The sequence below is a fragment of the Gopherus flavomarginatus genome, chromosome 3, assembly GCF_025201925.1.
Source record: "Gopherus flavomarginatus isolate rGopFla2 chromosome 3, rGopFla2.mat.asm, whole genome shotgun sequence".
NCBI lineage: Eukaryota > Metazoa > Chordata > Testudines > Testudinidae > Gopherus > Gopherus flavomarginatus.
Genome location: NC_066619.1, coordinates 265,392,163 through 265,414,957, shown reverse-complemented (window position 1 = coordinate 265,414,957; position 22,795 = coordinate 265,392,163). Strand labels below are relative to the sequence as shown.

The window sequence follows — 22,795 nt, the reverse complement described above, 5'->3', positions numbered from 1 at the left end:
TGCAGAGATGTCAGGGATGTTGATGGACAGGAGGTCACAGAAGGACTGGGGGCAGGGAAAGGATAATGATGTTAAAGGAAATAAGGAATGCAGACACATATAAACAGAGGATCCTAAACATAACTGAGCAGGTTCTGTATTCCTGTATAGAGTGAGAGTGGAGATTTGGGGACTACACTGAAAAAGTTACATTTCAGGTAGGAATAGTTGCTGCTTTCTGCAGCTACATCAGAGTTGGGATTATACCACAAAGTTTCTATTCAGATCTAAACTTTCCTCAGATTTGGGGGTGTTTAAATCTAGGTGTTGACTTGGCACATTTTAGGCGTGATTCTGGAACTCTAGCTGCAGATCTTTGATTTATGCAGCCATTGGAGTTTGCAACCATTTGTTACCCTGTTCATCATTTAGATGCGGTGGAACAGAACCAATGAGCTCACAGTCTGGTAGCCTCTAACCTAGGGTTACTTACAAAGCTCCAGCTTGTACAAACAGAAGTAACCTCCGAGGGATGTCTAAGTTGATGTAAGACTGAACAAGGAACATTCTATAATCAGTGATGATCTGGTTTCACTTTGATAGTGTATTGGATTTTTCTAAATAAGTGGTGTTACATAATCACACAGTGGACAATCAATGTCACCTAAACATAGATTTGTTCCCCAGCAGTGTTTTGGGGCCAGACCATAAGTAGAGGTATGGTGAGGTCTCTCTCTGGCTTTCTTTTACATTTCTCTTGAAGTACTTTGTGGCTAATTCTGTTAGGATCTTAGGGAAGTTATCAAATGCAGGTCACAGACGAGGAGTTGACTCGCAGCTAGATGGTAATTTATTGAAGAATACAGCAGAATACTTATATGAGAAGCAATGATAAGATGCCGTTACATCTGCTGACATTTTAAAGGTGAGAAAGTCTAGTCAAGGGGAAGGGAAGAATAGTTCTAAGAATTGGTTCTTTAATGCTTTCCCTGTGTATTTTAGTGATGAGTAGGCAGCTTTTGGCTTTAGTGAGCACCTCTGGTGCAGAGGAATTAAGTATACATTTAAAATATGTAGTAATATTTTAGATCAAGGTAATCTTTAGAAAGTTGATCAGTTTCCAGGTGTCTGTCACCTGAGAATAAGCTAACTTCCTGGGATACAGCAATAACAACTATAATCAGCACCTTTCATCCATAGATCCCGAAGCGCTTCACAAAAATGGGTAAGCGTCATTATCCCCATTTTACAGGTAGGGAAACCAAGGCACTGAGATTGGGGATGACTTGTCAAAGGTGGCAGAGTGAGTCAGTGGCACAGCTGGGAATGGAACGTAGCCTGCTGCCCTGTCTACTGAACCACATGAATAGTACATGTGGGGAGGAGAGTCTGTGACTGTTGTGAGAATAGGATGGGTAGGAGCCCCTGCATAAAATGAATCCGATATCTAGTTCTTGAGGTATCCTCCTACTCAGTGAGCTCCTAGTCCCGCCTTCAGCCTAGGAAACATCAGAGCAACTCAGAACAGCCAGAGAGGGGTCAACACTCAGTGGTTCCTTTCTAAAGAGTAGGCTGGAGGGTGAGAGCTGGAAGTGTCAAAGTGAGACCCTCCATGCACACGCTCTGATTTCAGCAGCCACGCAAGTGCCTGTGGAGGCCTGACATGGTGGAGGAGGGTTCATTTTGAAGAAGGAGGGTAAAGGAGGTGGGGGGATGTGCAGCAAAGAGTTGAGCAATCAATGGAATTGAGGTAGTGTGTGGCCAAGATGTCTGGATGATTCTGCTCCCTATTGGAGTTCGGTTATCTGGGGATGAATATATTTGTTCTCGGGTCCTGATGGTTAAACATGAGGCGAATCATTCGGGGAAGGTAATAGGGGTAGGAAACAAAACCACTCAGGAACTCATCACCCTTTAAGGATGTTTGGGAAAAGCTGTCTCTAATCGGTCATGTTGCTGAACTATGGCTCACGGCCAGAATGCGTTACTCCAAAAGCTAAATTGGCCTAATATCTGTGCAACTGATCAGTTGCCAGTTTTGGTTGGACTTATTCCTGGAGATTTAATCACATGACATAATCTTTAATTAATCTTTAATTAAAGATTAATCTTTAATTCCTGGAGACTCCAGGCCAATCCTGGAGGGCTGGCTACCTTACCGCTGTTGCCAAGCTATCTGGGTGCTACCCAGAACTATTAGAGGGGGGGGAAATGCTCTGAGTTTCTTATCTGATCACGGTAGATCCAAATGGCACAGTAGGACTCAGTCTACATAGTACTATTAAATTAACTGGTTTCTGTTACAAACATGCTTGCCCTTTTTCTATTTGCTACCATAATTAATTGATTTATTTGTATTTTTTTTTTGCCCCCTAATAGTTCATAGGTTTCATGTTGCTGTAGCACCTGGCACTAAGCTAGAGAGTGGACCGGCTACTCTTCACTTCTGCAATGACATTCTAGTCCTTGTAAAAGACCTTCCACCCACAGTCATGGGGCAATGGAAGCTCTCAGATTTGCGCAGATATGGAGCAGTCCCTAATGGATTCATCTTTGAAGGGGGCACCAGGTGTGGCTTCTGTAAGTACGAATGGAAACTGTCTTCACTTAAAAACTAGAACTTTTTAAAATATATTTGCCGATAAATAAATACCAGTCTCGTTAATGTACAATTTAGGGACCTAATCCTGAAGTTCTTGTACTTGTATGAGTAGTCACATTGACTTCAGTGGGACTATTCATGTGTGCAAGAAGCTGCAGAACTGAGCACTGTTATGTAAACAAAAATAGTATTGGTGTGATGGATGCTGCGTGAATATTGCTGGATGCCTTTCTGGAGGGTGTATGTCAATCAAACACAACTTTGTGCTCTCAGTACAAGAATAACTGAATGAAATTCTGTGGCCTGTGCTATGGGTCAGACTAGATGGTTCCTTCTGGCCTTAAATCTATTAAGCTAAGATTATATATAATTTGTATTGTGGAAGAGGATAGTTGTTTCCTCTAAGCCTCATACAACCAGAATCAAGGTTCCGTTTTTGCAGACAATAAGTAGGAGACAGTCCTTGCCTTGAAGAGTTTTATAATCTAATTTGAGATGAGAAAAAACAAAGGCATGCAAGAAACAAAAGAAGGAAATGGGGAGAGAGGACAAGGATAATGAAAATAAAATCCTGTGGTTATATAGGTTTGTTATTACACAACTTAGTGATTCTGGGTATTTCAGAGAAATTTCTTTGGAACCAAGCAAAGGCAGATTAAGATTTATTGGGGTCCTGGGCACAAAGAACATTGGGGCTCCCAACACTCTGGGGGCCTAGGGGCACCAGAACCAGGGGGGGAAAGTGAGGGGGCCATGCGCATTCACTGTTTAACATGGGTGTAGTAGCCTTGGGCAGGCGTGGAGCAGCGGTGGCAGGGGCTGTGCTTCGTGGTGGGGGGAGATAAGGTGATCAGCTCCCCCACTGTGAAGTGCAGCCCCTACTAGCAGCGCCAGCCTCTTCCTGGTGAGGGGCCTGAGGTGGCCCTTAGCGCCCCCTCACCATGGGGCTCTGTCCCTACTCTTCCTCCTCCTCCCTGAGGCCGTGCCCCCTGGCCAGGGTGGAGACCGGCAGAGTTGGGCAGTGGTAAGAACCACCCAGGGAGCCTGAGCCACTGTGGGGAGCCCTGGATCCTCCAGCTGCCTGGGTGATGGAGACACGGGCCAGGGGCTCCTCACAGCAGCCCGTGCTCTCTGGGTGGTTCTTACCATGGCCCGGCTCCAGCCTCTGGCCTGGACGGGGGCAGGGCCTCAGGCGGAAGAGGAGGAGCAGGGAGCAGGGCCACAATTCCATTGCTGGTGGGCCCTCCAACTTCTACCCAGGTTCCGGTGCTGCTGCTGGAGCCCCCAAATTTGCCGGGGCGCTGTGACATGGGCCCCGTGGGCCTGTGCATTAATCCACCACTGGAACCAAGTCTCAGTTTATCATTTATTTTACTAAACTAAACTGTCATATCAATCTATCCATTCAAATCTAGCAGTTGAACAAAATTACATCAATCACTCTAATATAATTTTTCAGGAAGCCAAATCCAAGTAGTCCTTTAGCATCACATTTTCAAAAGCAAACTTTGGAACTGTGCTTGTCAGTGATGTGCATATCTGTTTTCACTTTCAAATTATGAAGTCAGAGGTGCAGCTACTTGATTTGCATGTGAAAAAAACTGTTTATATGCAATTGGCGGTTGTGTGTATGCTGCACTGCAGGAGTAATTTCAGAGCCCATGTTAGAAAATGTGGCCTTTAGTTACTAGCTGAAAATGCTAAATGTATTTAGGTTTTGAATGGAGCAGTTTACTGTGTAGGGTTTCTGCACAAGCATCTAAAACTGAGTGAAAAGTCCTTTAGAAGCTGTTGCTGATTCCTGACAATATGTACAGAGTACCAAGTTTTGAACTGATGAAATCTGAAACAGCTGCAATATTTAGCTCCTCATCCCCACACTGTAGGGAATTATCATGGAAATGCCAAGCAACCTTTAAATAAATTTAGTAACAGATTGGTAGATTAAATCAGGCATTAATCTTTATTAACATAAGCACCTCAAAGGAGAGAGTATATCATTTCACTGTTTAACTAAGTACTGTATTCACTTAGAACTGAGGCTGTCTTGGAGATAAGAAGTGCTGTGATTTGTACTAGATAAATGGTGCAAAAGTGTTGTGATGCTTCAGCTTCAATTTTTCCCTGACTCTTCAAACAAATGCCTCAGGAGAAGACATTCTCCTTCCCTCTCTGAGCAATGGGGGCTTTAAATGTTGTCTTGATGAGCAGTTCTGTGGTTTGTGGGATGTTGCAACTGAAACATGTTGGCTTCAGAGAGGTTTGTTTTTTGCAGATTTCACTGGAAAAAACTAATGTTTTCCTGAAATCTCTCAAACGTGAAAATGGTAATTTTTGTACCTTACTGGCAAATAGAAAACTAATATGAAGTCCAGGCCGCGCGTGCCCATAACAAACAAAACCTCAACACTTCTCTCTGATGCCTTCCCCTCCCTTTCCAAGGGAGAGTTTCAGTAACCACTGAAAATGTATCTGAAATCTGCATTGTTTAAAAGGTCCATTTGTTTGGTGCTTTGCTTAGCTAAGAAGAGGAGAATGTTATTATCACGGGTGTAAAGCAGAGAGATTTACTGCTACTTAGTGTACATGAGAAGAGAATGACTAGATGCAATTCCATTTTTAGTTTTTTTTCTGAACAGTAGAAATTTCTAGGGTAATTGAAGACCAAAATTAAACATGCTGACTTAGCAGCCATCCTGCTCTGGAAGAATGTTTCTTCATTGGCTTCCCTGACTGAGCCAAGACATTTGGGAAATGTATGGTTCATTGCAGGAGCTGGGTACTTCGAGGAAGGCAGTTGTGCTGGTTGTCTCACAGCTGGCCAGTAAATTTATGCCATGATGCTGTGTATTACTGCAGTCAAACCACGTCATTGTGTAACATGGCTACAAGAGGACATACAAGGACATGAAGTGTTCCCAGAGTGCAACTCTGTAAGGAATAGTGAATGTCCCTTCAGGTAGGGCAAGGGTTCTCAACCTTTTTCTTTCTGAGGCCTCCCCAACATATTGTAAAATCTCCATGGCCCAGCAGTGCCACAAAAACTTTTTTTTTCTGCATATAAAAGCCAGGACCAGTGTTAGGAGGTAGCAAGCAGGATAACTGCTTGCAGCCACATACCACAGGGGCCCCCATGAAGCTGAATTGCTCAGACTTCAGTTTCAGCCCCTGGCGGCAGGGCATAGGCTCTCAGGCTTCAGCCTCATGCATTGGGGCTTCAGCTTTCTGCCCTGGGACACAGCAAGTTTAATGCCAGCCCTGCTTGGTGGACCCCCTGAAACCTGCTTGTGGCCCTCCAGGGGGCCCCAGACCGCTGGTTGATGTCAGGGACTTTAACCCAGACGGCAAAGTTTGTTGTCTGACCGCAAGAGAGACAGGTCAGGTTGGCATACCTGGTTTTGTTTGCTATATCTTTATTCAGGCCTAACATTGAGAACCACTAAGTTAGGAGACAAACTGGTCATTGATGTTCAGCATGGGGAGTTGACTGATTACTGATGAGCTCGCAGGGAGGATGGGGAGAAATTTACTCCCAAAGGCCATAGAGTGACAGCACCGATATCCTATAGAGGCTTTTCCAGCCGGATAACACACTTAGGCACTGCGTCCCGATTGTGAGGTGAAGGGAAAGGATTGTAAGGTAGCTGTAGATCTTCTGGCTCAGTCCCGTGCTTGGCTCAACTGTGTCTGTCTCTGAATGCTCCCTGCACACTTCTTCACAAATAGGCCCCATGGAGCTAAGATCTATGCCATGTAGAGGGTTTGCACCTCTTGTGTGGCTTCCGCAGATTTTCACCCTCCCACCTCTAGCACTGGAACTGCTTGGGTTCTGCTGTCTGGGGAATCTTGGCACCTAAACACCTCAGGGTGGGATTTGGCCCATACACATGCTCTCATAAAGTGAACTGAAACTGACTATTCACAAACCGTTCTAAAAGAGTAAAGGGTGAAAATATGTTTTAGCAGAGTCGAGCTACACTGCCCTCGCTACCCCTAAATTACACTTTCTTCACAAAAATTATATACCTGTAAAAAATACTCACCTAAACATTAGACTAGAAATGAATAGATAATTGGACCAGCGAGTTCCCAGTTCCATATAATCCACTCCAATACCTGATCTGTAGTACCCAGCCAGCCTTAACCTTCCCCCCTTGTTACGTTCTGTAATGGAAATGGATATATGCTGTTTATTATCTATAGTGTATTAATAATAATAGTTACAGTTTGGAAAGGAATGTAGTCCCAGGGTACATTACTTCAGAATTCTATACATTTTCTCAGTGTGATGTGCTGATAGAAAAGGATAGAGTTAGAGTGATTGATCTGTGTGATGTTATTTAATATGCTGATGTTGAAACTTGACTGGGTAAGTATATATAGACCTTACAAGTTTTGTATTTTTCACTTTATTAAATATATTGTGTAGGAACTAGCAAATATAGTGGTTTTTCTTGTAGTGAATAATGAAGTGTATATTAATGTCATTGTATATTACTAAATATATACAGAAGGTGCTCAGACATTTCTTTTTAATGAGGAGATGTTATTGATCAAGAATCTTGCAATATATATTTCATGCACTGTTGCTTTATTCAATAAAATTAATGAATGGTGAAAATTAGTGAATAAAATAAACAAAAATGATAAAACTCAAGGATATAAAGCATCTCAAAATGTAATATGTTCTGTTTTGTCAATTGAAGTTTAGTTTTATGTATATACTTCATACAGTACAAGTAAAAGTGCTGTAGTTTATTTTGCAGGAATGACATTTTAGCAATATAGAATTTGCTACATCATCTCTTCAGTCTTTCAGAAGAAAGGGATAGGGATAGAACACCATTTTTTGCACAGTTAGCCAAGTGCTGATTACTGAGGGTCTATCGCATAGTAAATAAACTTTTAGTTTAATGATTGTTTATACGTTTAGCCACTTAAGTATCCTAGGATACACAAAGGGCTTGATATTCCTCTCACACAGGGTAAATAAGGAGTATTGCTACTGAAGTTAGCGTAAAACTATTACCAGTAAGAAAAGAAATAGGCCCGCTGTCTCTTATTGAAAGGGGCATTTTCACAGACCCAGGAAGACATGCTGTATGTCTTGATATGATGTTGATTAAAATGGTCTTTAAACACATGGTTAAGTCTGTGCAGGTGAAGTGTCTGACTTCTGGATGATTTTCAACTGTTTATCAATGTCTGGTGTTGTGAATGTTGGTGTTGCTGTGGCTCTGTAATCCATGTTAACCACCCCCCCACAAAGTATATATTGGCCATAATGTAGTATGAGTTTTATAGGTGTAACTGAATGTGCAGTATGTCATCTGATGCAGCGTGTGCTATGAACAGTATCCATGTTTACTGAATATGTTGGAAAATAATCAGTGGGAATACTCTGAGACCAGGCTAAGAAGAACCCTGTTGACTTTTTTTCATTTTTATTTTTAAAAGTAACATTTGCATATATTTCTATTTTGGTGTTTTTGCTGCTGGGGGTGGGGGTAGGGTGGCACTAATCTATGATCAAGAGTGTGCAGCTGATATATTCAGGTCCCGAATGCTCACAATTCCCATTGAAAGATGTGCCATGGTCTGCAAGTCGTACATGTGCTACAAAAGAGCAAGAACATGTGCATTTATTTGTTATAAGTTGCATCAAAAAATCTGCCTTCGTAAAAATATTTCCTATTTCTATAATCCGCAATTAGCAACATTCAAAACATTATCAGCGGTATGTCTATACTGCAATAAAAACCTCAGGGTTGTGAGGCTTGGACTAAGGAGCTGTTTAATTGCAGTGTAGACATTTGGGCTTGGGCTAGAGCCTACGCTCTGGAACTCTGTGAGCGGGGAGTCCCAGAGCTTGGGCTGCAGCTTGAATCCAAATGTTTATGCTGCAATTAAACAGTCCTTAACCTGAGCCCTGTGAGCCAAGTTAGCTAGCATTGGCCATCCAAGGGTGTCTAATTGCAGAGTAAAACCCTGGTTAAGGACAGCACTTAAGTACATCCCTATACACAACAGAATTTAAGCATATACTTAATTTTAAGTCTGAGTTAAGAATTTGCTTAAGTGCTGTCCCAAGCAGGGATGCTTTTCTGAATCAGTACCTAAGTAGAATGTTACTCTAATTGATTGTTGTAGAAAAAATTGTGGCACAGAAGAGCGCATCCTCATGCATCTATTTAACTCTCCCATCTCCTCATCCCTTATTCTTCTTTACTGTCCTGTCTTTACTGTACTATCAAAACTGGGCTAGTTAATGAAGACAACTAGTTAAAGGGACGTATTAATTATATAGAATGAGAAATCTGTTTACAAAAAGAGCTGAAAACGTATATTTACACAAGTTGGCTGCCTAGGTTCTCCAAAACCTTATGTAGAGTATTGGGAAGTGTGCTTTTGTTTGAGTTACTGGGATAAGTCTTACATTCTAAGGGCTGGTCTACACTACGGGGGAAAATCGATCTTCAGCTACGTGAATAACGTAGCTGAAGTCGAAGTATCTAAGATCAAATTACTCACCGTCCTCACGGCACGGGATCGATGTCCGCGGCTCCCCCTGTCGATTCCGCAACTCCGTTCGGGTTGGTGGAGTTACGGAATCGATATAAGCGCGTTCGGGGATCTATATATCGCGTCTAGATGAGACGCGATATATTGATCCCCAAGCAATCGATTGCTCCCCGTGAAGACATACCCTAATACTAGTTGTTAGGTCATAACAATAGTGCTGGGTGTTATGTAGAGTCTTCTAATGTAGCCTTGCTTTATGTTAATTCATCATTGTTCCCTCAGACTATCATTCTGACTGGGGAGGAAGAGTGAGTTTAAGATTTTATTAATAGATTCCACCATAACATATTAATTATTAGGAGGAGGAGATGGTCTTGTGGTTAAAGCACTGGACTGGTTTTCAGGAGAACAGAGTTTATTTCTGGATGTTACCATGAGACCTGAGACACAGAGGGTCTGAATATTACTGCAGACTCTGTGTTCCTTGCTTCCTCCTAATACTTCCCCTTTGTGACGCTAAATTGATCAATATAGGTAAGGCACTAATAACCTGTGCTGGCAGGTGCTATAGAAGAACCTAAAACAAACGTACTTTGATGATAATTATTGATTCAGGTAGGAGTTTGAACATAGCCCACTTTAGCACAACTAAAATTGCCAGCTTGAAGAAGATTTAAAAGCCCAGTTGAGATAGGTGGGACAATATTCAAGAATATTCTCCCAATATATTTTAAATCAAACAGCCTTTCCATGGGAGTAACTGACTATTCAGTTGCAAACATCCACCCAACCCCAGTTTTCCTTAATTTCTGATTCTTTTACCCTTAACAGCACTATTTTTGTACTACAGTTTCAGAGATTGGAAAGTAGTTTCTTGTTCTGTTTCCAGTAGCTGCAAACAAATGTACATTCAAGCCACTTATATGCACAATATCCATCCATAGCTGAAGCTCAAATGCATAACATTTTTTTGTAAATGTGTTTTGGTTAAAAAGAAATTGAAAGAATTATCTAGGGAAGGAATTGCTCACATGATTGGTAATGACTAGTTCAAATATAGTGTAGATTTGTAGTTATCGCAAATTGGTAATGACTAGTTCAAATATAGTGTAGATTTGTAGTTATCGCAAATTACTTAGAGATTTTTTGATTTAGAGGTGCTGTAAAAAATTCATGTAGAATGCGCAAAAAGCCACTAAGATTCAGCATGAGTTCGGGTTCTATTACATTTGTGTACTTCAGCCCAAGACTGAGGAAATGTTTGTTCCTAAGTCTGGTCTGAAGCTGCCCTATCTTCCCCATAAGTGCATCTCCTAGGAGAGGAACCCTTAAGAGGATGCCAGCTACTGTGCTAGGGTGTACACAGCTGGCTGGCAATGGGAGCAGGAGTGTTTTCCATGATCCCACTGACATTTTAGGGACAGGGAAGTGGGTGCTTCCTATCTTCTCCACTACGGTGGGTGCCCCTTGAAAAGTCTGCTGGCACCCCCATGAAGCCCATGGGAGGGCAGAAGGGGCCATTTAATCAGAGGAGCACTGAATGGGGAGATCATTGGGCCTTTTCTTGAAGACAAATGATAAGGAGGGGATCATTGAGGCATAGATTGTGTGTAATGGCTGAAGACTTTTCTGAGCAGTTCTGGTTTGTGTAAAGTCTGCATGCCAAGTTGCAGGCATTTTACCATGGCTAGCCCTTTGCAAACTGGGCCCTGGAGGTTTCACACAAGTCTAGGATATGTAAACTGGGTTAAGCTGACTATCCTATTCTTAATAGATGCAGTTTCAAAAGAGAGGACAAGGCCTGACTGAGCTATCTCATCTCTACGGGGGCCTTCAAGGTCAAAATTAAGGCACATTGATGGGAATGTGTGAAGAAACTTGCATTCCTGCTGTGTGGTACTTTTTCTGTGGACTTTGGTCTCCAGGATTGTCTACATGGCACTTTTCATGTGTAGTAAATTTACTGAAAACTTACGAACCTTCCTGCTACACAGACAGACACACAGAGTCTTAAGTGTTCTGGAGTTCCATGTACATAGTTTGCTGGTGCATACCATTCCACAGTCTGATTACAGAACAACTTCTGTGGGGTTTTGTATGTAGAATTAAAAAAACACTAAGCAAAGTTCAGCAAGATATTATTTAGTTGCACCATTGGTTTCCCTATCGTAATTTCTCTTTAACATTTGGGGACTGATTGTACAGTATCATACTGCCAACTGTCACTAACGAATGGCTTAGTGTTTCAGTCTTGCATGATTGGTTGCAGGCTGCTTTCCACTAAGTCCCTTACCCACGAAGAGAGAGCTCTTCAATCTAGTAAACAGCTGCACGGTATTACAGTGATGCATACCACATATTCCTGAGCTTCCAAATGCTTGTGCAGTGAACTCTGTTCCAACGCACGACTGAGCTGTATAATTTCTAGTAGCAGAGAACTTCTCAATTAGAAATTTAACACACCAGAAATAAATTAGTAGTCACCTGCATATACATATTTAACATTTAGAAACACACCGGAAGTCCATCCATCCACCATGTAGCATCTTACCAGGGCCCATAAACTACTATTTTCCCTATTGTCAATCTATCTTTAATTAGTAAAGCAAGAGACAGAGGTCACTGTTATCACTTCTTTTTAAGGGTGTGGATCAAACAGTATTGTGAAAAGGCACATAAGAGAACCTAGATAGATCAATATTTTTTTTGCTGCAGAAGCCAACATGATTGTCTTTCTGTTTTTCTCTCACTGGGTCTCTGAATTCATTGCTTTCACTTCCAGTAACTTCATAAGGCTGTTTAGTAGCTGTTGTATCGGAGCCCTTAGGAGTGCAGGTAGGAATTGATCTATTTTTAAATTAAGTTTTAGGTTGTTGAGTCCAATTTGGTGGAAGTTCTCCCCCTTTCAGAAGGCCCTCCATGTCATGGAAGCCCTGTTATACTCCTGCATGGCAGTGGAAGGAGTGTTTGGTGGGTAAGCAGAAGGAACCTACACCACAGCTTCTGATAATTGCGGGGGGGGGGGGGAGTGGAGTGGAGGGGAGAGCATGGGAAGAAGGCGAGCGTTGTGTGCATACTTACAAGGATCCATGCATAGAAGCCTGTCCGAGTGAGTGTGAAGTGACAGTGGACACTGTTCCACCCCATTAACTCAAATTGTGTCTTCAGATTGTGGGATTAGTTTAGTCTCTAACCCTTAGTATATTACCCACCTGTAGCCTTTTTACTGGGGTTTTGTGAGCAGAGTGGTGAATTTCACCCTCTGTAGTTCTTGTTGTTGTTTGCTCCTTTGGCCAAGTGGAAAGCCAATATTCTGGATCATTGTGGGTGATTGCATTAGGATGCGAAACCAGTGGCAGAGTTAGGGTAATCCGTGGTCTCTTCTGTTTGGTTACAAAAATCTGTTTAGTTACAGAAATATACATGTTAGACATCTGTTTCCCTGAACTGCAGTAGGAACTTACATCACCTGGGCTTCTGTAGAAATCTCAAGACAGACACTCCAGCCCTGTGCCCAAGAAATCATAAAATCATAGAAGTGTAGGGCTGGAAGGGACTTCATGTCCCCTGCATGGCTGTCCCTCCAGCTGTGCTTTATTTTAGGGTCACACTGATTCTGCTCACTCTCACAGCTTGGAACCAACACCTAGCCCCTGCTTTTGGAATCTAATCAGTGCCCCTATTAGCAGCACTCTGTCCCTCAGACAAGCTTGTTCTCTGGTTTCCTGCATCAACCCCCTACTTTGTGTCCAGCTTTTTTTTAGCACAAAAGAGTCTCAGTTGTGTCTACTCTTAGGCCTGCCCCTTTATTTTAGTCAGTGATTTACCTAGCATCCAACACTCTTCAGGGCAGGCATTAGCACCTTTCAGCAGACATGGCAACAGTGTGTTTCAGTCTTTTCTGACTGATTTTGATGTCTGATTCTGTATCTATATACGTGCAGTCAGAAACATGTAATGGGCTCACTAAACAGCTAATAACATGTGTGAGGTTCATCAATGTGGCAAAGCCCAAAAGGATGTGGCCTCTTTTCAAATCAAGTGCCACCTGAATCAATCTCTGGCGAGGTACTTAAGATAAACTGAATATACAATCAGACTATGTCCATCACTGGCAATCTTGTTATACCACTGAGTAGCAGTTTTGACTTTCGCCCGCCTTCACATCTTTATCCTGCATATCAACCTTCATGTTATTTAAACATACGTTAGTGTGTTAATATTTATCTAACTGAGGTGTGACTAAGGTGTCTAAGACATGCAAGTGTTCAATCACTCAGAATTCAGACTTCTGTGTAAGTTAGATTCTTGGACATTTTTCACCTTTTTGACAAATTGACTACATTATTATTATTTAATTTCATATGCTAGGAAATTGTTAATAACCTTGACCACGAAACATTTTTTGTATCTTGAGAAAGGATTAGATTTGGATTGGTAAATGTTGGTAACATCTATTTCACTGTACATAGACAAACCGACAAAAGTATTTCCATCAATAATAATAATAGAAATGTACAGGTCGGCAAAGTAAAAAGAGTGCTGCGTGAGAACTTCCTAGAGTTTGATTTAAGGTTATTGACTTTGTATATTTTGATGTGTGATGTTGGCCATTTGGTTTTAACAGTTATAAAGCTTTAACTTTTTTAATCTCACCGTCTGCTATCATTAAATAATTGTCTGACCCCCTGTCCTTTGTTCCCCCCATCATTTCCTGCAACTGTGAAAATTTAAATCAGTGAATATCAAAAAATGCTTTAAACTCATAATTCTGTACAGCTGTGAAAATTTAAATTGATTAAAAAGAAATGCTTAAAAATAAATAACCCGACATTATCTACTGAAATTATTTAAAAAAAAATATTCTGCCAAGTCTACATATAATGAATGTGGGTTCAATGGTAAATGACTATAATGTACAAGAATTGAGAGACTTATTCTCATCTGCACCTTTTGCTCAGAAATTGGTTAGACTGGACTGTGTGGAGATGCTAATATAAGGTTAGACTTGTGCTCGGCCCTTATATGGGTTCAGGGTGTATGTGTGGGTGGGGAGGGGAAGCAAGGAGTATTTTCACCTGAATCCCACCCAAAGCTTGCACAGAGCAAGACTGGCATGCAGGGGGGAGAATGCAACCCCTGAAGGTGAGTTTCCTCTGCTCCCTGAAGCACAGTACATCCTAGTCTTCTGCCTGGTATGCAGGGCCAGTTCAAGGATGTTTCGTGCCCTAGGTGAAACTTCCACCTTGCGCCCTCCCCCCCCATACCCCCACCCTGCAGTGCCCCCCCCTCGGCAGCTCCCCACCCCCCACCATCCCCCCTGATGCAACCCCCCCCACCCCAGCTCACCCCTGCTCCGCGCACGGGCACCTTGAGCACGACTTGGCTGCTTCACTTCTCCCGCCTCCCAGGCTTGCAGCACCTAAGCTGATTGGCTCCGCAAGCCTGGGAGGCGAGAGAAGTGAAGGAGCTCACCCCTGCCCTGCCTCCTCCCCGAGCACGCCATGACTGCTTCACTTCTCCTGCCTACCAGGTTTGCAGCACCAATCAGCTTAGGCGCCGCAAGCCTGGGAGGCGGGAGAAGTGAAGCAGCCATGCCGTGCTCGGGGAGGAGGTGGGGCAGGGGTGAGCTGGGGCGGGGAGTTCCCCTGCGTGCTGCCCCTCCCTTACTTGCTGCAGGCGGCCCTCCCCGCTCTCCCCTGCCCCAGCTCCCTCCGCCTAAATGCTGGCAGCAAGCAGGGAGGCCAAAGATCCAGCTGCTGCGGTCGCTGCCGAAGAAAATGGCGCCCCCCAAATCCACGGTCGCCTAAATGGTTGCACCGGCCCTGCTGGTATGGTTCCGCACAACCCCCATAGAGGCCAGTGCCTTAAAGACACAATGAAATCTTTATTTAAGATCTTTATGTTATGAATAAAATAACAGATAGTTTTGAATGTGTAATTAGTGGAGGTGAAAAGTGCTGGATCAACAGCCCCGTAAATGAAATTATTATTGTTGTTTGTAGTACAGTCGTGCTAAGTGGCCATAATCTAAGATTTGGACCCCATTTTGCTGGTTGTCATACAAACAAGTCCCCACCCCAGAGAGTTCACAACATAGGTTTATGACAAGTAATCCACTGACTGGCTGGGTGAAACAGACACGAGTGAAGTGGAGGGATAGGAGGATGAAAACAGTAAAACACGTTCGTTGCACAGAAGTTGGAAGACTCTTCTTGCCAGCTGCCCAAATGTGGTCAGGCAGCAATGATTTGTAGGCATCATGGCAAAGGGACTTGAAGGAGGACAAGGTGACAACTTGACAGATCTTGACAGTAATTGTTTCCCATATGTAAGGCGCAGCATGGGTGAAAACACAAAAGTGCTTAAGCAAGATGTGCACTGACAGCTAATAAAGGCTGCTGTTGAACAAAGATGGAGGACGATGTTGCAGGCAGTATGGCACTATAAGGTGAAGGGACTTAAAGATCAATACAGAGGTGTTTTGTTTATTGTGATGAGGAAGTGGGAGACCATGGAGGGGCATTAACAGGGATCGCATCCTGGAGCAACAAGTCAGGAAGATGATTCTAGCAGCAGTGATTTGAACAGACTTGAGTGGGGCAGGGAAGGAGGAGGCATGGCCAGAAAGAAGGAAATGACAGTAGCTGTGATATGAGATGATGAGGGCTTGGACAAGAACATGTTCTGTGGCAAGAGGTGACAGGATTTACATACAGGCTGGAAGGGTCTAAAGAGGGCCGAGTCAAAGATTATGGGCCTATGTCACAGGGAGGATAATGGCTGAAATCTTCTGTTTATCCACACTGCAGGGCACAAGCTTCTACAAGTTGTCCTTCTAGTGTGTCTCAAATCCAACTTGCAGGAACACTTCATGGTGGTGCATACGATAGTTCAGTCTTGTTGCCTGTTCAGTCATTGTCTCTGTTGAGGTTGTCAGTCATGGCAAAGCCCTTTCTAATGTGGGCGCTTGTCCACTGGGAACTGGACTGAGAGCAGCAAGAAACCAGCAACAGAAGATAATTTTTTGGTCATGTCTGACCTGAATTGTATTTATACTGGCAACCTAGAAGTAAAGGATTCTGTATGGCACCGGCAATCCTTGAGCTATCCAGTCTGCCACACAACACACAGCTCAAAGCTTGCTTATTTATTTACTTATTTATGATTCTTATTCTAAGTTTGCTGAGTGCTATTCTTAATGAATGGAAAGCAAAGTACTAGAACAGAATGAAGGATAAAGATCTGATGACAACTCATGGGATCATCTTACATTCTATTAATAACAGGCACACAGAACTGATACGAGTTGTTTGGGTACACAGGAAAATGGGTAAAATATTTCTTAGCTTATAATACTCTGCAGAAAAATAACTCTTTGAGGACCAAATCCTGACCTGTTTGAAAATAATAGGTCTGGTTCTGCTCTTAGTTATGCTGGGCTGAATGTGGAGTGTCTTAGTTAATTTCAGTGGAGTTACTTTGGCTATACACGGGGGTCACTGAAAACAGAATTTGGTCCAATGGGAGTTTGTCATTGACTTCACTGGAACCAGAATTCAACCATAATTGATAAAGAAATGTCCTGTACCTTTTTAATGTTTTCCAAACTTTTTAAAATAAAAACATGGTTTCATTAAAGCCACAAGTCTTCTGTGTATTTATAGATCTCAGACAGTGGAATTCTAAACAGCAGCAAGTGCAGCGGCAGGCTGCAGCCCAAGCATTTGAGCAGACCACACTGCAGCCTGTTCCTTCGTGGTTGACTCAACGCATACTGAGTCTCTTCCAATATCTGCTCTTGAACCACCAGCAGCTACAGGCATTTTAGCTGCACTTTGATTGTGGACAGATCTATTTGACTATCAATATTCATAGCTCACCAATCATCACAATATCTAGGTGTTGTGTATAGTAACTTCAAAAGCACCACATAAACTATGGGAAAATTCATACCTGAGCTTCAAGACTCAGGCCTATCTCAGTTCAAGGCCTTAATCAAACCCTAATGCTAGCAAAAATTTAAAAAGGGAGATTTAACCTAGGTGCTTCAGTACTTAAGCCATCTCTAACTATTGGAGGTCAGGCTGAGACCTAATGTGGGGGAGCAGATTATCCCACATTTGCCTACTGTGGGGTCCTTTCACTTTCCTCTGAAGTATCTGGTACTGGTCACTATCGGAGATATGATACTGGACTAGATGGATCTTGGTTGTGATCCAGCATGGCAATTTCTGTGTTCCAAATCTGAACACTCCTAAACTTGGGAGAAGTTCAGGTCTGAAATTCACTGCTCAGCCCCATCTCTATCTACGACTTAGATTTCTACAGTAAATACTTTGATATGTAAACAAATCTCCTAAATTCTAAAGCAGAAGACTGACACAGCTCTGACCCAAGAAAGTTAATGTATAAATATGAATATAAGAAATGGGCAGTTGTTATTTCTCATTTTGACTTGGTTTAATTTGTTTTTGGTTTCATGACTCTCAGAAAGCTAACTGAGAAAGTAGAAATGATTGAGTCTTCTGCTTACAGTTTCTCAGATCAAAATGTGTTGCCATTACATTTATTCCTTTTTTTTCCTCAGAATATATCTCACTGATTTCTTTCATGACCAGCACACAACATTCTATTGATCACCATGTATAAATGTTTAATCTTTATATTTCTGTTATGTGTGCAGATGAAAAGTCTGTATTAATGTTGTGCTTCCTTTCAGGGGCTGGTGTTTTTTTCCTTTCTTGTGCCGAAGGAGAGCAGATCAGCTTTCTGTTCGACTGTATCGTTCGTGGCATCTCCCCGACGAAAGGCCCTTTTGGGTTGCGTCCAGTCCTACCAGGTTAATATAGGAAGTATAGAGTAACCGTGCAAAGTAGGAACTTGCCCTGTCTAGCACTTATTGCTCAGATTGGAATTACAGCTTGCAGACACTTGCTGGGCATGGAAAGTGCAAAGTGATTTTCATTCTGAAATGTCACAGTACAGATTTATCAGTTGAATGTCCCTTGCTGCACTAGTTCATTCATATTTCTGCTGCTGCTGGCCTTTGCCTGGTCTTATCTAACTGTACCAAAATATAATATTCTGAATAGAAATGGGCCTAAACCAAATCTGGGGTTTGAATAGTTCCAGTTTGAACCTAGATCCATATCTTAATTTGTCTGCTGGTTGTAATACTGAAAATTTGCTGAGCCAAACGCATAGAATACTAATTTTGGGGCTAGCTGACATCTCAAGCCCATTCCAAAGCCCCCTGAAATCATTGGAAAAACTCCCAATGAACTTCTAGTGCTTTAGACCAGGCCCCTATGTCCTGACCTCAGTCTTGCAGTTCAGGCTCTTCTCTGGTGAGTAAGGATTAAATTCCTTTTTCTGTTTTGTGGTACAGGCTGCATGCACTGTAATGTTCAGAGAAGAAATTAGATGTGATCTTGCGGGAGTTCTATGGCCTTTTGGTTTTAGTAGGTGAGGAAATGTAATACGCAGTTAGAAGGAGTATGTCAATCAGGGCAGGAAGGTGGAAGATGAGCTTGTAGAACAATAGCTGTGAAGTATCAGAGGGGTAGCCGTGTTAGTCTGGATCTGTAAAAGCAGCAAAGAGTTCTGTGGCACCTTATAGACTAACAGACGTATTGGAGCATGAGCTTTTGTATTGGAGCATGCATCCGATGAAGTGGGTATTCACCCACAAAAGCTCATGCTCCAATATGTCTGTTAGTCTATAAGGTGCCACGGGACTCTTTGCAATAGCTGTGGAGTTTCTGTGGTAAAGAGGAAGGTTTTAAAATGGCGAAGGAAGGGGGATTTCACATTTTTAGCAAATGTTTGAACTTCCATAGTTAGGGGTATTTAATGGCTTTCATGATAAGAATAGTTTTACAGGATTTTTATCATTGCTGTAAACATGCAAGCATACCAGTCTCTTGTGTTGAAATGTGATATAAAAGATTTATAGTAGAACCTCAGAGTTGCAAACATGAGTTACCACACACCTCATTTGCAACCAGAAGTACGCAATCAGGCAGCAGCAGAGAGAGAGAGAAACAGCATTTTTCTTTCGCATAGTAAAGTTTCAAAGCTGTATTGAAAGAACAGTCAGAATGTTTTGTTCAGGGTTACGAACATTTCAGAGTTACAAACAAACTCCATTCCTGAGGTGTTCGTAACTCTGAGGTTCTCCTGTAGTTTGGATGTGAAATTTGTGGAAAGATAGAAAAAACCGCTCAGTCCTGCCATTTAAAAATTCGATGCATATTGTATACAGCAGTCAATTAATCTTTCACGTCATTGAAATCAATGCTTTTATACCACTGTAAATAAAACCAGTGCAAAAGAGGGGGGAGGGATAGCTCAGTGGTTTGAGCATTGGCCTGCTAAACCCAGCATTGTGAGTTCAATCCTTGAGGGGGCCATTTAGGGATCTAGGGCAAAATCAGTACTTGGTCCTGCTAGTGAAGGCAGGGGGCTAGACTCCATGACCATTCAAGGTCCCTTGCAATTTTATGAGGTAGGTATATATCTCCATATATTTTTTTTTAAGGCAAGTCAGCCCATAACAACTCACTAATTTTATATGCTGTTTTTTGCATTTGTTATGTGAACATTAATTCATTTAAAAATTGCCAATTAATTCATAATAAAGTCTTTTTGACATGTATAAAAGTGGTTGGGATGTTCAGATTTATAATTTTGTCAGTTAGGGTATACTCAGAAAATGGTAATTTACATGAAGACTTCTATTATGGACAGGCAAAAACAAATTATTTAAATACATACAAACTTATATGATCTCCAAAAGAGGTTCAGTTCAGGTAAAGAATTATGACAATGTGCTACTAAAGAAGGCAACCTTAATTCTAACTTTTGAGTTTGACTTTTGCAAATTTAATATTCTTTTTATATATATATATTTTTATATAATTTCCTATTTTTTTAAATTAAAAGTTATAAACAACAATTCATCATGTAGAACTACACTGACCCCCCACAGAGCCAGAGCACAATCCTCTATTGCTTGAGGTAAGTAGGTAACTGTTTGCAGTAGAAGCCAGTTATCTTCTATGTGGGCCTGCTGAAAGAGTAGGATGAGACCTGCTTTGCCAATGGGTTTCAGAGCTATTTACTAGAGAGGAATAATAGGTTCAATTCCAGGTTCTAGAGGAGAGTGTTCTCTAGTGATTACAGACCATTCTGACCCTATCCCCCTACCAGCTTCTCCCTCTCCTCATCTTCATCCTTCTCCCTCACCTTACCCTGTCTTTCCCTTCCTCCTGGCCCTGTCCCCTCCCTCTGCTGCTCCAGTCTCAATCCCTGCTGAGTTCCCCCTGCCTGTTTCTATTTTCCCCACCTGTCCCATTCTCAGCCTCTGCTTCTCCCTTCCACCCTGCTCATATCCTTCCCACTTCCTTCCCCTTCCTCCCTATTTTCCAGCTGCCTCTTCTGGCTCCAGTTTCTAACCCTTCTACCCCTTGAGCTCCAGCCCCTGTTCCCTAACCCAGCACCTCTTCCTATGCCCTATGTTCCTTCTCATACCCCTCTGCATTCCAGTCAGGCTGTTTCCTCCTTCTCCACCATGTTGCTTTGGTGAGCACTGAGAGTACAAGAAAGATGATTTCCCTGTTCTCAGTTCCTGTGCTTGGTGTCGGAGCAGTCCCCGGGTCCCTGGAATAGCAACTGCAGGAAGGCCCAGGTCAACTATGCTCAGTGCAGATGGAGTCTTCATTTAATTTAATTGTCAAACTCTAACAAGTTTCTACTGAGCACGTGTGAACTGCAGTATTTTCAGAGGCTGATAACTGATAAGACAGCTATAGCTTCTCAACAAAGTGGTTGTAAGAATTTTTTTTTTAACATGGGTGTAGCAACCTATTTTTCCCTAATCTCAGTCTTGGAAACAGATGAACCATTTTATCTGAAATTTTACAAAATAATCCAAACAAATTATTGATAATAAGTAAGTTCCAAATTGAGGCAAACATCTTGGATAGAAAGTTCCAATCTGAATTGTTCAAGTTTGGCAAAGTTATCAGCAACTGAAAACTGGTTCTTATAATGGAAAGTGTCATTACCTGTGCCACCTATAATAAATGTTGAGACAAATTATGCCCTCTGTTAGTCCAGATTAATCATAACCTACTCCACTGGAATTACATTAACTTCAGTGGAGTTATTTAAATTTACATTAGTGTAACAGGGAGCAGAATTTGGCCCTATGTTGGCTTCGTACAGTATATTAAGATTTTACATTGCTAGTAGCCAATTCTGCATTAGTTGCATGCCCAAATTTCCCTTTGGCTTTAATGGGAGTTTTGGGTGTGCAAGGGATACATCTGAGACCCATATAGGAACAGATTTGAAAGAGCTAATCCAATAGGTTGAGTAAATAATAGTTTCTGTTACCAGTTTTTTATTTTCTAGAAAATCCAGAACAGCAGCTACAGTTGTCTGTTACCTAAAATGTAGTTCATAATCTTCCTTGAGAGAATAAAATGTGCAGCTACAAGACATGAACTAGAAGCAAAACGAGAAATCAGGAATAATCAGGATCTCTAATGACTGACAATAGCTTATGAGAACCGGGAGAAGTATTTTACCCATGTCATAGCATTGCAGAATTTATTTGGGTGCGTTTATAGCTTATTTGGTTGTTTTGTCTTCCACTAAAGCATTAAAATTGGCTACTCCTTATGCAGGCAACCAGAACTGAGGATTGCAAAGCATACGTATCTGAATGATGGGGTACTATTTTCATTAAGCTAATACAAATCAAAGAATTGTAATATAAAAACCACCAGTGAAATGATCAAAACTGACAAGAGATGTGTGATGTGTTGTCTGTTGTTCTTGCTCTTAAACTCCCCCTTCACTTCCCCCACAGCACTGGTGAATGTGTGTCGGCTCCTCCTGCAAGCTCTGCAGAGTGGTTCACTAATAAACATTATTCTTAGAGCTGGTCACATGCCTGCTGATAAAGATGTTGGGCAGACAGAGGGAAACAAAAGTACACAAATCTCTTGAGGTGCTTGAAACGTGTCAGAATGGAGGGGTGGGGGGAGAAATGATCTCAATTTTTTCTTTCGTTCTTCTTTTTTTTTTTATTACAAAGAAGATTGAATGTGGTTATAGAAAATTGTCACTTTGTTGACTAATCAATTTAGACACTGTCACTGCAGCTCATCCTGCTGCCAAGCTCCCCCTTTAATTAAAAGGGCCAGACCCTCACATGGTGTAAATAGCATAGAATCATAGAATATCAGAGTTGGAAGGGACCTCAGGAGGTCATCTAGTCCAACCCCCTGCTCAAAGCAGGACCAATTCCCAACTAAATCATCCCAGCCAGGGCTTTGTCAAGCCTGACCTTAAAAACCTCTAAGGAAGGAGATTCTACCACCTCCCTAGGTAACCCATTCCAGTGCTTCACCATCCTCCTAGTGAAAAAGTTTTTCCCAATATACAACCTAAATCTTCTCCATTGCAACTTGAGACCGGTACTCCTTGTTCTGTCATCTGATACCACTGAGAACAGTCTAGATCCATCCTCTTTGGAACCCCCTTTCAGGTAGTTGAAAGCAGCTATCAAATCTGCCCTTATTCTTCTCTTCCGCAGACTAAACAATCCCAGTTCCCTGAGTCTCTCCTCATAAATCATGTGCTCCAGCCCCTAATCATTTAGTCCAACTGAAGTCAATA

At 42.1% G+C, this 22,795-nt stretch overlaps 1 protein-coding gene across 1 annotated transcript in view; it reads left to right on the top strand.

Moving 5' to 3' along the window:
* Positions 1–22,795, top strand: part of DOK7 (docking protein 7) — a 101,317-nt gene that overhangs the window by 12,375 nt on the left and 66,147 nt on the right. Inside the window, exons 4-5 of the mRNA XM_050945515.1 lie at positions 2,359–2,559; positions 17,826–17,945. Coding sequence (XP_050801472.1) covers positions 2,359–2,559; positions 17,826–17,945 — 321 coding nt within the window. The remainder of the gene's footprint in view (positions 1–2,358; positions 2,560–17,825; positions 17,946–22,795) is intronic.